The sequence below is a fragment of the Papio anubis genome, chromosome 12, assembly GCF_008728515.1.
Source record: "Papio anubis isolate 15944 chromosome 12, Panubis1.0, whole genome shotgun sequence".
Lineage (NCBI taxonomy): Eukaryota > Metazoa > Chordata > Mammalia > Primates > Cercopithecidae > Papio > Papio anubis.
This window is the reverse complement of record NC_044987.1, coordinates 67416949-67429740: the sequence shown is the minus strand read 5'-3', so window position 1 is coordinate 67429740 and position 12792 is coordinate 67416949. Positions and strand designations below refer to the sequence as shown.

Here is a 12792-nt window from a genome sequence, read left to right as displayed (position 1 = left end):
AGTGTAGGCAGTGGTAGGTGGGCTGAACCCTATGCTAAGGGCCTTGGGTATCCTACGGACCATAATGAGTAGGGACAGAAACACTCACGGTCATTGCCATGGATGATCTGGAAGTTCTTCACAGAGGCCTGTGTGACGCGCCCATGGAAGTTGAGTACATAGGACTGTGTGTCATCATTCCAGACAGGTGTCTTGTTTTGCAGCTCGATGATACTCTCCGTGTTCTTATTCTGCCAGCGTGCTAGCAGTGTCTCATGCTCCTGGGAGGGCAGCCTCACCTGAGCCAGGCCCAGGCCTTTGGCACCATGACCACCCCAAAGAGGGATCTATCCCAGGAATGAGGGTCCTTAGATTTCCCTAGACCTACAGGGCTTTCTCATATGGTATCCCCTCCACATATACACATCAGCTGGAGTTCTGCCCTTAGAAGCTCATGCAGAGACTAGGATGATGGGGAAAGAGGGGAGTGAAGGGTAGAGGCTCACGTTGCGGGGGCGGATGGAGACTCTCTCGTGAACCATGTTCATGCCTGGAACAATCACGCTCATCTTCCGAGGCCCCTTGAAGCCTAAGACGTTTGTCTCCTGGGAAAGAGAATGCAACACTGGCCACCTGAGGCATCTATTTACCTACTGGAGAAGGTGGGGGGGACGGGAATAAAAATGAAGAGCTAGTTCCCACCATCTCCACTCCAAAGTCTAACACACATCTCTCTAAACCTAACACGGCCAGAACTGAGCTCCTGCATCTCTACTCTGCCAGAACTAGCTCCTCTTATGCGTCATCCTTGCTTCCGCTCACGGCAATGCAATTCTTCCATTCGCTGCGGCAAACTACTTGGTCACACTCAAAGTCCTCCATTCCACATCCTACTTCTAATCCATCAGGAGTTTCTATCAGCTCTACCTTCCAATTATACCCAGAACTCCACCACTTTTCACCACTAGCTTCTCTCACCAAGATCATTGTAACAGCCTTTACCTGGACTCCTGGTTTCTGTTCTTGGCCCTCCTATTCCTCCTTCCCACCATCTGTTCTCAACACACCAGCCAGTGCTCAGGCACGTTAAGTTAAATGATCTTTCTCCTCTGCTCAAAACCCTCCAGTGGCTCCCCAGCTCACTCCGAGTAAAAGCTGGAGATGTGACTTTACCTGCACGTGACCCCATGACCTTACTCTCCTCACCATTTACTCCCTGGCGTCTACTCCATTCCTTCTTCATACCAGGCATTCAGGACTTTTGCCCTCACTGTGTCCCCTAGACATGTACACTGCTGTTTTTCACTTCCTTCTGGTCTTTACTCAAGAGCTACCTCAGTGAGGCCCTCCCTGCCATTCTGAAAATCTCACACATACCTTGACATTTGCTATCCCTCCTCCCCTACTTTTTCTTCTTAGCGTTTTTAAAGAACATACTTACTTCACTGATAGATCTGTTTCATAGCTTGTCTTCCCTACTAGGGCTTTAAGTCCCATAAAGGTATACATTTATGTCTGTTCATTACCATATCCTTAGTGCCTCAAACAGTATGCATAGTTGGAGCTCAGTAAGAACTTGAAGACTCAGGCTGCCTCCCCAAAACTGGTCAGCAGGTGGCACCAAAGGATCATACAAAGTAGCTGTGGATTACTTCTGGCCTCCAAGAAGTGCCTATGCCCAGGGTGATGGGATACCTACCCCTCATTTTTAAAATGAAGACACAGGTTCAAAGAGGTAGAGTAATCCCCTATATTTATATACCAGTTTGGACATTTTTGAGCTGTGTGACATTGCTGCAGCTGAGCTTCAGTTTCCTCATCTATAAAGAAAATAGGATCTACCTCTTAGGTTGAACATTCAGTGAGATGACAAAGAGCCCTGTAATCCATGTAGAACCTGGCATGCCAGAGGGATGATCTGGGAAATGCACAGACAAGAACCCAGGCCTACCGTCTCCTTCTGTCTAAGAGACTCCTGGCCTGGACTGCAGAGAGCCAGGCCTGGTTTTCTGAGCTCCCCAAGTAGATGGCCGGCTGTGGTGTGAGCTCTGAAGTCAGGAGGAGACAGCCCCTGTCCTAGGCCAGGATCACTCCACAGAGGACAGCCCTTCTCCACACAGCCTTGTCTGCCCACTAAGATGGATGGGATAGGCCCTAGATCAGGCAACAAGTCTTGGGTTTCATATCTACCTTGGAAATCAGAGACCCCCGAACCTAGGACTCACATAGCACACAGCTGCCAGCTCCTGACGTAAGGTTCCACTTTCCAAAGTGGAGGATGAGGCCTTCTGAGGGTTGACTCCATTGTCATAAACAGTGAACTTGGTGCCCATCAAGTTGGACCTGAAATAAAGGCACAATCGGTATACAGTCTTGCACCCTCTGCCCCAAAGCAGAGAACAGCTCATCGTCTGTTCTATGAGGAGCTTGCAAAACATTCTGGACTGGGCCAGCAGCAGGCCCAGGGAGGCACACTGCTCACTGAATCCACGTCTTTGAAGACACTTCGTGGGCAGAAGGCCTGAACTTGCTCTGAGTTGACTCAAAGTGCATTTCAGTTCGGTGAGAGCAATTCGGGGAGGTAAATCAGGATTCTTCAGAAGATTTATCTGGGGGAACATGGGAGTTCTCCTCATGGGAGGTGAGCAAACAGAATGGCATCTGATAAGACAGTGGAAGAGGCTTAGCACCCGTGGAGAGAGGATGAGATCTCCCCTGTCACAGCCAACCTAAGTCTCAGTCCAGCCCCATCTCCAGCTTTAGCTCCTGACCTCTCATGTTCATTTATGCTCCCCAAATCTGGTACTCTGTTTCTCAGCAAACCCTACCTCCCCACCACCCCCACTTGGAGGCCTAGGCTCAGAGCCTTCCTGCCCCTTCCCCACTGCTCCCCACCCCCAAGACTGCTGTGTGTCTCTTCCCTCAAGAGCTTACTCTTAGCCCTGTCCCTTGGCATTGACTATGGAGCCAAGGCAGCTCTTCCATAGTGGCCTGCATTATCAGTGACATCCTGGGGTTGGATCCATCACTCTCAGTGGACCTGCACCCACCTCCTGGGAACAGCTTGGGGTCGGGTGTGTGAGGCCCATCTCCAAGTCTGGCTCTAGGCTGGCATAGACATAGGCCTCCAGTTGGATGTGATGATCAGAGAGGATCCTGGGAGAGTATCCATCCCTGGCCTAGATCTCCTTCAGGGAGATTCAGGCCCTCTAGAGAGAGCCTGCCCCTGCCCCTCCCTCCCACTCCCGCCTGCTTCCTGGGGGAATGCTAGTACCGCAGTTTCCCGATGTAGCTGTCCCCTCCTCGAGACAAGTCTGTTGGGTCCACAGAGATGAGGTAATTGGAAGTTTTACTCTTCTTTCTCTTCCTTCCCGCCAGGAGGAACACCTTGGGGAGTGGAACGAGGTCATATTCCAGACTCAGCCTCTGGTCTGCACACAGTCATGAGATCCACTCACACAGACTGTCTCTCGCTTGCTTCAGCTCCCAAACGCACATATGTGCACACACACAAATGCACTGGAAAACACAAAGATATGCACTGACCAGACACGAAGGCAGTTTCTTTGAGGAACTGAGAGGTCAGTGGTAGATACGAGATTTCCAGTCACATTTCAGCCCCTAGGACTTCAAAGGGCTGAAAAGCCTAGATGATAACATGCCCAGACCAACCCTACCTTCTTCCCGTCCTCACGGTCCATGTGCAGAAAGTAAGTGGGGTACATGCCCCGGTCCATCCCTTTCTTGTCCCGAGTGATGCGGCATTTGATGGTGATACCCTGGGGGGCTGGCCTCAGTGCAAACTCCTCAAGATCCTGGACCTCGACATCCACTGGTTGCTCTGGAGCTGTTGGGCTAGGGGCTGAGGCTGCCTCCTATGGGGACAGAACAGGCGCCTGAGTCCCAAGGACCCTAAGCAGCCCAAATTGGTGATCTGGGATCCAAATCTGCCTCCTAATGTGGCGGTGGGAGAGAGGGAAGGATCCTGGGATGGGGGCCTGGCCAGCCTGGGCCTGGGGTCAGGAGCTATCTTCCCAGCCCTGCCCTCTTCTCAACAGTTCCTAGAGGTGGAGATGGGAGATATGGGAGGTCCTCAGAGGTCATCCTGTCCAACTGCAGCTCCCCCTACACATCACCCTGCTGGCCTAGCTGAAGAGGTTAGGAGGCAAGGTGGAGGGACGTAAGAGGCCAGCAGAGAAGCTCCTAAAAGGTGTATGAGTCCAGCCCCAACCCCAAGAAAGCTAGCTGCCCATCATCTCTTCACACGCGCTCCACCTCTAATTCTGATGAGCCGTCCTTCAAAAACTGCTGTGGATGCAGACTCACTCACTCACCCTGACGGACTTCCTGCTAGTAGCAGAGCTGGGGCGGGTGTTACTATTTAGCTGGGAGGAGCTGGAGCTGTTCTCCTCCTCATCTTCCTCATCCTCTTCAAAGCTCATGCTGCTGGAGATGCCTGGGCCAAGGAGAGAATAAGAAGGGATGAACAAGGAGAAGTCTACCCTGCCCCTGAAATACACAATGGTCACATACGTTCAGACACTGACTCACCTATACCCACACTTATGCACATACTCTTAGCCATATGTACACGTACAGACTCACATTCACACATACATTCCCACACATGTCCAGATATACAAGGACATTCTCTCAGGTGCACACATGAGCCGGGGCTGGCCACAATCCTCAGGATATGTCCCCACCACCCAGTTTCAGCTCAGTCCCTACATTACCCCACTTCCTAGCAGCCACCCTGCCACTGCCTCTTGTGTATCAAGGCCTGCACTGAGCTCACCTTGAACTGGGAACCTCCATTTCTGACCTCAGGCCTATTAGAGGCCTTGGCTGGCATAGGCCACGGAATCCGCCAGGGCACAGGCCTCAGCTCCTTAGCCCAATGTGGAGGGGACCCACTAACCCCTCATCTTTGCTCTGAGCTTCTATCTTAGCTGTCCTCCCGCCCGCCATTCCCCGGGAATGCCATCCCCATCCCCAAGTTGTCTCCAAGTCCTTTGTACAGGAAGCCATCCTTGATTAGATTCCTCACAATGTGTGTGGTGCTGCCAGACTTCTTCCCTCTGCCACCCTGCACCAGGGGCTCCCTAGGGCACGGCTTGTGATGAGAAAACTGAACAGAAGGTTTCCAGGGAGGATCTACCCCGCCTCTTGGTATCCTGGCCCTGCTCCCACTAGCTTAGCAGACATATAGGAAACTTCTTGCAAAAGGAGCTTTATCTAAGGAGCAAAAGGAAAACGAAATCTGCCCCAAAGCTGGGCCTCACTGGGGCGTTATCAGGTGCCCTGCCTAAGAGGTTCTCATATGTCTCCAAAGTGTGCCCCACCCCCACCCATCATGGCCAGGGAGGGGCTTGGACACAGGAAGGCCATGCTCCTGGAAAAAGGAACATCTGAGAACCTGGGACTAAGTTTTGGGGGGTATCACTGGGCCCCCGTGGGGCTCACCCTTCCTCTGCATCGTGGCACGGAGATCTTGCCCACTGGGCCGTTCGCCCCCACCAGCTGCCGTCTCCCCTGCGTCCTGGGCGTGGTCTGACTGGCCCACAGTCAGGATCTGCACTGGGCCTTGGGCCTCAGACTTGTCTTCTGCCAGTGTTGCTGGCCCGCTGGTGCCTGCAGGCCACGGACACTCCTGAGTTACATCCAGGAGGAGGAGAGGAGGGCCTGGATTCTCAGACGTCCGTGAAGGGGATGAGGGAAGAGTGGGGAGACCCTCTGCAAAACTTTATTTACAAGACTGATTTTTATAAAACTGATGATTGAGGCAACCTGTTAACAACTGGTAAGCTACTAAGGGATGTGGGCTTCATTTCTTCTGCTCTTCCCCCAAATTAATTGCCGAGGGTTGGTTTACAATACCTCGCATCCTTAAAGCAGATGGCAGCCATCTACAAAACCAACTGCACAGTGGAAAAAACAAGATGGAGAACAAGGATTGATCCAGACCACAGCCAAGGCCAGTAATCACTCATGGACACGGCCAGCTACAAGTGATCAATGCTGGTGTTTTCTTTCACAAATATACACACATACACACATGCAGTAACTCACATACATCATTAGAAGCATGGGCCCCTTGAAAAAGATTGCAATTGGCATACACTTGCCTTCCCAAGTGGAGCACCTCCCATCCCACGTCAGCCTTCCTACCTCTTACCACAGAGCTTCAGTAACAGAAGCAAGGCCTGACCCATACAGGTGGCAACCACCCTGCCCGCCTGCTGAGCTATGCCCAGAGTGCTTGGTCAGCTCCAGAAGCCCATGGCCCCTGACACATCACTGTCCAACCAAGATGCGGTGGCCTGGAAACCACTGTCCATGAACAAAAGTTGAGGAAATGGGGTGTGTAGCCAAGAGACAGGACCTGGGGCAGGTGCCACCATCACTGTTCTTAATCTTTAGGGGTCTTTTCTGGAGAAAGAGGAGCAGAGGGAGCAGGCTGGTCTGTGGTCCAGAGGATGGAACCTGGACTACAGTCAAGGGAAGTCCACATTATAGGAAGAGCTGACAGCGAGGGCTGCACAAGGATGGGGCAAGCTGCCTGGGAAGCAGCACCCACTGCAGTGAGTGTCCTAGTCCAGGCTGGGTGAGATCCTCCTTGAGGGGTCGTGATAAAGGGTGCTCAGGCCAAGGTAGCTGAGGTGGGGGACGGTGGTTCTGGGCCACAGCTGAGTAGGACTTCACTTCCTGGCAGTGTGGTGGGCATGCCCACCCCCAGAGGCAGCCCGGGTACCTCCCAAGCTAGGTGAGGCCTGTGAGCCACCTGGTGGGGGTGCCCCGAGTGGCAGTCTGTGTCTTCCCCGAGGCTGTTCATCCTATCCCTCCCCTCCAAGTCAGGAGGACAAACCTTCCCCAGCCCTACAGGGGAGTCCAGGCCTGCTGGGGAGGGCTGTAGAGAATGCAAGCTGACCTTTGTGCTTTCCCTTCTTCTCCTTCCTAGCGGCGCCACCCTGGCCCCCTGCTGTGGCTGCTGCCTTGGTTCTCTTGGCTGAAGCTGGTGCTGTTGGGCGTGCGGCTCCCAGCTGCACACTGGCGAGTGAGTCGGCCTCTTGAACTGCTCAGGAAACATCCCCAGACGGAGAAAGAGGAACAGGCACTGGGTGAGACCGGAGCTCCCACCTGAACACACACAGTCCCCAGCACAGCATTTTCAACCACACCCTGAGTCCCACCAGGGCCCCTGTACCACTTCCACAGCCCACAGAATCAGGCCCACTCACCTCTACTAGGCAAAGATTCCAGGGCAGGCCCAGCTGGAAGGAGGCAGCACCCCCAGCCCAGTGTGATCAAGTCAACAGCCAGACCAACACCTGTGATCAGCCAACAAACTAAGCACTCAAAGTTCTGGGCCACCAAACCGTACTGAGCCTGAACAGAGGCAGGGAGAATGTCCAAGAAGATATGGCCTCTGAAGATGGTGAAGGAGGAACAAAGGCTGCATCTTCTGGAAGAGACCACAACCAGGGCAAGCACTCCAGGGAGCCTATGAGGGGGCTCTGCAGGGATGAGCCCATGGGAGGCTGGGGTATAGGAGTGCTCAGAACAACTCTGGGATACAAGAAGCTACAAGCACCAACAGTGAGGTCTCAGAAGGGTTCCGGCTGGTGGCCTCCAAATTCTCCATACTGTAGAATCCCAATCTGCTCAAAATCCTTGAATGGTTTCTGATTGCTCTTAAGATGAAGACCGACATTCTCTCCCTTCCCCTAGGTCTAAACACATACTCCCCACCTCTGGAGCACCAAGAGTTGCAGCCACACCAGGCTGGTCTGGTGCCTCACATGCACGGCACTCCCTTTTGCCACAGGGCCCTTGCTCCTGCTGCCTGCACTGCCTTCCCCCTCACCCCCCTCAGTGATCAGCTCCCATTCATCCTGCAGATTTCAGCTTGGATGTCACCTCCCGAGGGAAGCTGTGCCTGCCTCCCTAGTCAGCGCAGGTGTTGTCATCTATTCACAGAATTTGGCTTCCTTCCACAAAGCACACCCATGACGGTCTGTTTAACATTGTCTCTCCACCTAGACTGTAAGGTCCATGAAAGCAGGGACCACACCCATTTGTGCTCACTCGGGACCTACAGCCTCTAATCCAGAACCTGACACAAACCTCAATAAATATTTAAGAAATGAATGAATGTGTAACATGAATGAGTATACCCAGCAGGTCAAAAACTAGGATGAACTGTGAGCTCTGATGTATATCAAACTCCCTCCTTTTCCTCTTGGAATGATCTCCTGTATTTGACGCCTGTAGCCAGCAGAGGGCAGAGAGGGAGGCAGCTAATGCTGTAGGTGGGTGGGAGTGGCCTTCGAAACACCAGTTCCTGGGTAGGCCACCCACATGTGCAGCAGCCTCCCAAGAGCTTTGTCCACCATTTGGACCTGGACAAAGACTGGGCCCCCAGAGAAGCAGTAGGCACCTCCCAGAAGTCAAATGTCACATGTTCAAATGTCCTCTGTGAAAAAGGTGGAGGCCCAGCCCAGTCTGGCATGTCAGCAGGGAATAGCAATCAGCTGATTTTGGACTTTGGAACACACCATGGCTCCTTCGAGTACCAAAGCCCTAAGACAGAGAACTCTCCCCATTTTATAAGGGAGGAAACAGATCCAGAGAGGGTAAATGGCGTGTCCCAGTCACAAGCAAGCAGGTAACTGGTAGTGGCACAACCAGAAACTATCTTTTTCTCTTTTTTTCCTTGCTGGATTGCAGTGGCACGATCATAGCTTACTGCAGTCTCGAACTCCTGGGCTCAAGTGATCCTCCTACGTAGCTGGGAATACAGGCGCATGCCACCACACCCTGCTAATTTTTTTTTTAAAGATGGGGTCTCACTATGTTACCCAAGCTGGTCCTGAACTTCTGCCCTCAAGTGATCCTCCTGCCTTGGCCTCCCAAAGTGTTGGGCTTACAGGCGTGAGCCACCTGGCACAGAAACTGTCTTTTGACTTCAGTCCTGCACTTACGCCAGAGGTGCTACTTGTACCACAGTCTTTCTGATGACCTGGCATCATCTGGAACACAGCTGACAAGAAATACTTGCCAAAATGACTGCACATCAATGACCTCTCATGATGTTGGCCTCTGGCACAAATTGGCAGGGCCCACAATCCTGGGTGCAGGCCCCCATTCTATATGCAGCCTCACTCACCCAGCTGCCAGGCTTGGCAGAGCTGGGGCTGTGATGCCACACAGCCACAGGCCACGTGCCATGTGACCCAGAACAGTGGCCGCCTTCCTGGCAGGGTACCACTACCACCCTTGAGATGGCATTCACAAAGGAAGTGGAGGAGGTGGCTGCCAGCAAAGGGTGGGGCTGGGGCCAGCTCTGTGAGGACCAGCTGGGGCTGCCTCTGAGACAGCTGGGCTGAGGTCCCTGTTCCCCTTTTCTGAAGGCCTCTCAAGTAGAGTACAAACATAGCAGGTATAGTCAGGGTGCTGAACTGACACACACATGGGAATTAGCATGAAGGAGCTTTTCATCAGGGAGGCAACACAATATGGAGGAGAGACCATTTGGCGTCTGTTAGGTCTGGGTTCAAAGTCTAGCCCTGCTGCTCACTAGCAGAGTACTATGAGCAGGTCACTGAGCCCCTCAGAGCTCACGTCCTTACTGATTATGTGTGGATAATGCGTTCCTGTGAGGATGAAATGAGATAATGCAGGTAAAGCCTCTAGCACTGTACTTAGCCACTGGCAGATGCACAGCCAGCCTTTATTAGAAGAAACAGAGTGGGCTTCCTCGGAGGATACACGTGCACAGAGAAGACCGAGCCTGTATGATGTGCCCAGCCACAGAATGGGCACCAGGCAAATGAGACTCAACTGCTGCCCTCCAACGTGCAAAGGGCTCAGGGAGCTATGGGTCAGTGGAACCCAGAGAAGAACCTGGAACACTTCGAGGCAGGGTTTGGGGCCAGCAGTTAGATGAAAAAGCCCTGAGGTGAGGCAACTACCAGTAATTCGATGTATCTGGAGGCTCCAGGTCATAAAGAAGCCACTGAAGGAGGGGAGCACCACGACTGCTAAGGTTCTTCCTAACCGCAAAAAGCCAGATGCCTGCAACCTTCTTAGAATTACTATTTGGTGAAGTAGCAGCCTGGATTAGTAGTACCAGCAGGGGGCAGTGGAGACTGAGTCTGAGTCCTCCTTTTAAGCTCAGAGAGCCCAACCCTCAGTCTGGCCTAGCCTACTCTTAACCTAACCCAAGCAGGAAGGAGGGTCCTGAGAGCAGAGATGTGCTGAAGCCATTCTCTCTCCAGGATGAGCTGCAGAGAATTTCTCCCATCTGGGCTCTGCCGAGACCTGGCACATTTAAGGATGGGAGCTGGAGGCTCCAGGTCACTACAGCTCTTAAGGAGTTGTGAGCCAGAGACAGGGATCTGCAAGTCAGAAGCCAGGCAGACACAGTGCAGAGAGGGAAGGAAACAGGTGTTTGTGCTGAGACACTGGTTGGTATGGGGCAGGACAGTGAGATGCATTCCTCTCAGGATGCAGAATACTGGTGGAGCAGGTCATCTACTCTTAGAAGCTGCCTCCTGCACTCACTGAAATGCTCCAGATCAAAACTTGGACTTCTGAACTCCTGGCTTCATAAAAGGTTTAGCCTTCTGGCCTCAGCGCCTGATGCAGGAGGTGACAGCTGGAGCATATGCAGGTGCCCAAAGCTACAGGTCCACCTTCCCTCTGCCCTCCCTACTCAGCTGTCTGCCTGGGCTAGAAGCCACACACAGCCTGGGCATCCCCCATCAGGTCCAGCCCCACACGGTGGGCAGGAAGTGAGGGGCTCCCCGAAGCAGTGACAGGATGTGGGGCGGCAGGCAAGGTATACCTTGGTAGCTGGTGCTGCCACTGCTGCTGAGGTAGGACTCCACCAGGGGGGCTTGCTCCTCCGACTGCCGGGCCCGCCGGCTCCGGGGCCGCCCATCTGCATTGGCCTGCACCATCAGGGGCTCCTGGCGCTTCTTCTTCTGCTTCTGCTCCAGCAGGGCCCGCTATGGAGGCAGAGAGCTTGGCTGACCCACTGCCTCCACCAGGAAGGAAGGGCTCCCAGTTCTCAGTGGGTCCACAGCCCACCTTGGGCCAAGGCCCCATGTCCTTGGAACCCCAAGACTTGGGGTCCAGGAAAAGGAGGCAAAACAGGGTCCAGGTGGCTGCCTTGACAGGATCACAGCACAGGCAGCTCTCCAACTGCAGTCACCCAGCTGCCTGAGGGGTAGAAGCCCATGTGCCGTGCAGGGTTACTGCTGAGCTGGGAGAGAGTGCACCTCTCTTCTTCCACATGGGAATCCCATTCCCCAGTCAGACGGGATCATCCAGGGAAGATGGACAGCCCTGCCCCTCTGCCCTTGGAGATCCCAGCCCAGACTCTTCCCTTCCACCCAGCCCCAGGCCTACTCACCTGCCGATCAAGCTTCTGCTGCCTCAGGTTTCTGCCCTCATCATCTAAGACACTGCAGAGCGAAAGAGGGGTTTTCAGGGCTTGCCCATGAGGTGCCAGGATATATCCCAGAGCCCAACCCCAGCATATCTGGGCTCTTTAAACCCATCCCATCATGGCTTCTGGGACTCAGTGAGCCCACATGGTAGAAGGAGGAAGGGTGGAGCCTGCCATCTTGAAACCAGCTTGAACCAAAAGGGCTTGAGCTGCCACTTTGGAATCCTGCTAGAACCCCTGTTTCCCCAAGCACACCCCAGTAAGTACTGGATGAGACCCTCCCCTCAGATCCCTGAGCAGGGCCAAGCCTGACTGAGATCCAGGAAAACTATCCAGAGGCATCCCAGCAACAAGCCAGGTCCAAGGCCAGGCTTCAGACAAACCCAGGGGGCTGCTCCCTCCGGCTGCCTACTGGGATCTCACCAGCCCCAGCCTTTCCCCTCCTTTCCACCATTCTAGAGGAGGCTGCGGTCCTCTGGGACAGACCCTTTCCCCATCCATTCAAAGCAAACTCCTAGCTTTCCAAGTGGGCAGAATAGAGTGCTGACTTTGTCTACTCCCCTTCCCCACTTAAAGAGGGCAGAGGGTCTTCCTTCTCATTTGAGAGAATGAAGCTAAGAGACTAACCAGTCCCTCAGTGTACAGGGCTTGGGCCACACAGAGTTGTCTGCAGGGTGGACACAACACATCAATGTACAGCCCAGCAACCAGCCACCAGGTCCTTCCCAGGCTGTAGACATGGCACAGGCAGCCCGGGGGACATCAAATCCTTGAGCCCCACAAGTCTTGGGACAGGGAGCCTCATCTCACCCAGACTGGCCGTGCCTCTGAGGAAGTCAGGGCACAAGTAGGGAGCTGGTAACTCAAACCACTTGGCTTTTGGCTAGCCAGAGACACATGCATGAGACCTAGGCCCAAATGCTACAAAGGCCAAGGTGTGGGCAGCTGCATGGGGTGAGGTTGGAGCCTGAGGATCTGAGCTCTGGGAAGCCCCAGGCGGCCCTGGCCCAGTTATTCTGAAGCTGCCCCTGAACCATACTGTGTGCGGGTACCTGCACAGGCATGCCCGAGTGCATTAGGTTTGTGCGAGGCCATAAGGAAGTGTGTGAATATCTCGTGTGTGTGCACACATGCATGCAGACACCTGTGAAGAAGTGGGTGTGCTTGTATGAAGGTGAGTGCAGTGTGAGTGTAAGGGTGAAACATGAGGTCACATCACCCTGAGGACAAAGTGAAGTCACTTTCACCTCCTCCTGATGGCTAGCCCTTTCTAGCTGGAACATTCATTGACCTACATGAGCCTTAAACTACTTACATCTCCAAGGGAGCCAGTCAGAGGGTAGAAGGAAGCCCCCATA

General features: G+C 53.6%; 2 protein-coding genes across 8 annotated transcripts in view; one reads left to right on the top strand and one right to left on the bottom strand.

The window, feature by feature from the left end:
- RIC3 (RIC3 acetylcholine receptor chaperone) overlaps window positions 1-8130 on the top strand; it is a 78698-nt gene extending 70568 nt beyond the window's left edge. For 3 of the 4 annotated variants that reach the window (XR_002517094.2, XR_002517092.2, XR_002517088.2), the window contains one exon: window positions 6941-8130. The gene's annotated coding sequence lies outside the window, so the exon portion shown is untranslated. Of the gene's footprint in view, window positions 1-3357; window positions 3561-6940 lie in introns of all 4 variants that reach the window. The other variant, XR_002517087.2, reaches the window with a different exon arrangement.
- TUB (TUB bipartite transcription factor) overlaps window positions 1-12792 on the bottom strand; it is an 88200-nt gene that overhangs the window by 4826 nt on the left and 70582 nt on the right. For 3 of the 4 annotated variants that reach the window (XM_017948665.3, XM_031653305.1, XM_003910260.5), the window contains exons 2-11: window positions 11399-11450; window positions 10829-10991; window positions 6911-7054; window positions 5446-5613; window positions 4314-4435; window positions 3657-3854; window positions 3254-3366; window positions 2205-2322; window positions 486-584; window positions 89-260 (exon numbers count right to left, since the gene is read on the bottom strand). In XM_017948665.3, the coding sequence (XP_017804154.2) occupies window positions 89-260; window positions 486-584; window positions 2205-2322; window positions 3254-3366; window positions 3657-3854; window positions 4314-4435; window positions 5446-5613; window positions 6911-7054; window positions 10829-10991; window positions 11399-11450 (1349 nt within the window). The remainder of the gene's footprint in view (window positions 1-88; window positions 261-485; window positions 585-2204; window positions 2323-3253; window positions 3367-3656; window positions 3855-4313; window positions 4436-5445; window positions 5614-6910; window positions 7055-10828; window positions 10992-11398; window positions 11451-12792) is intronic. The other variant, XM_021926124.2, reaches the window with a different exon arrangement.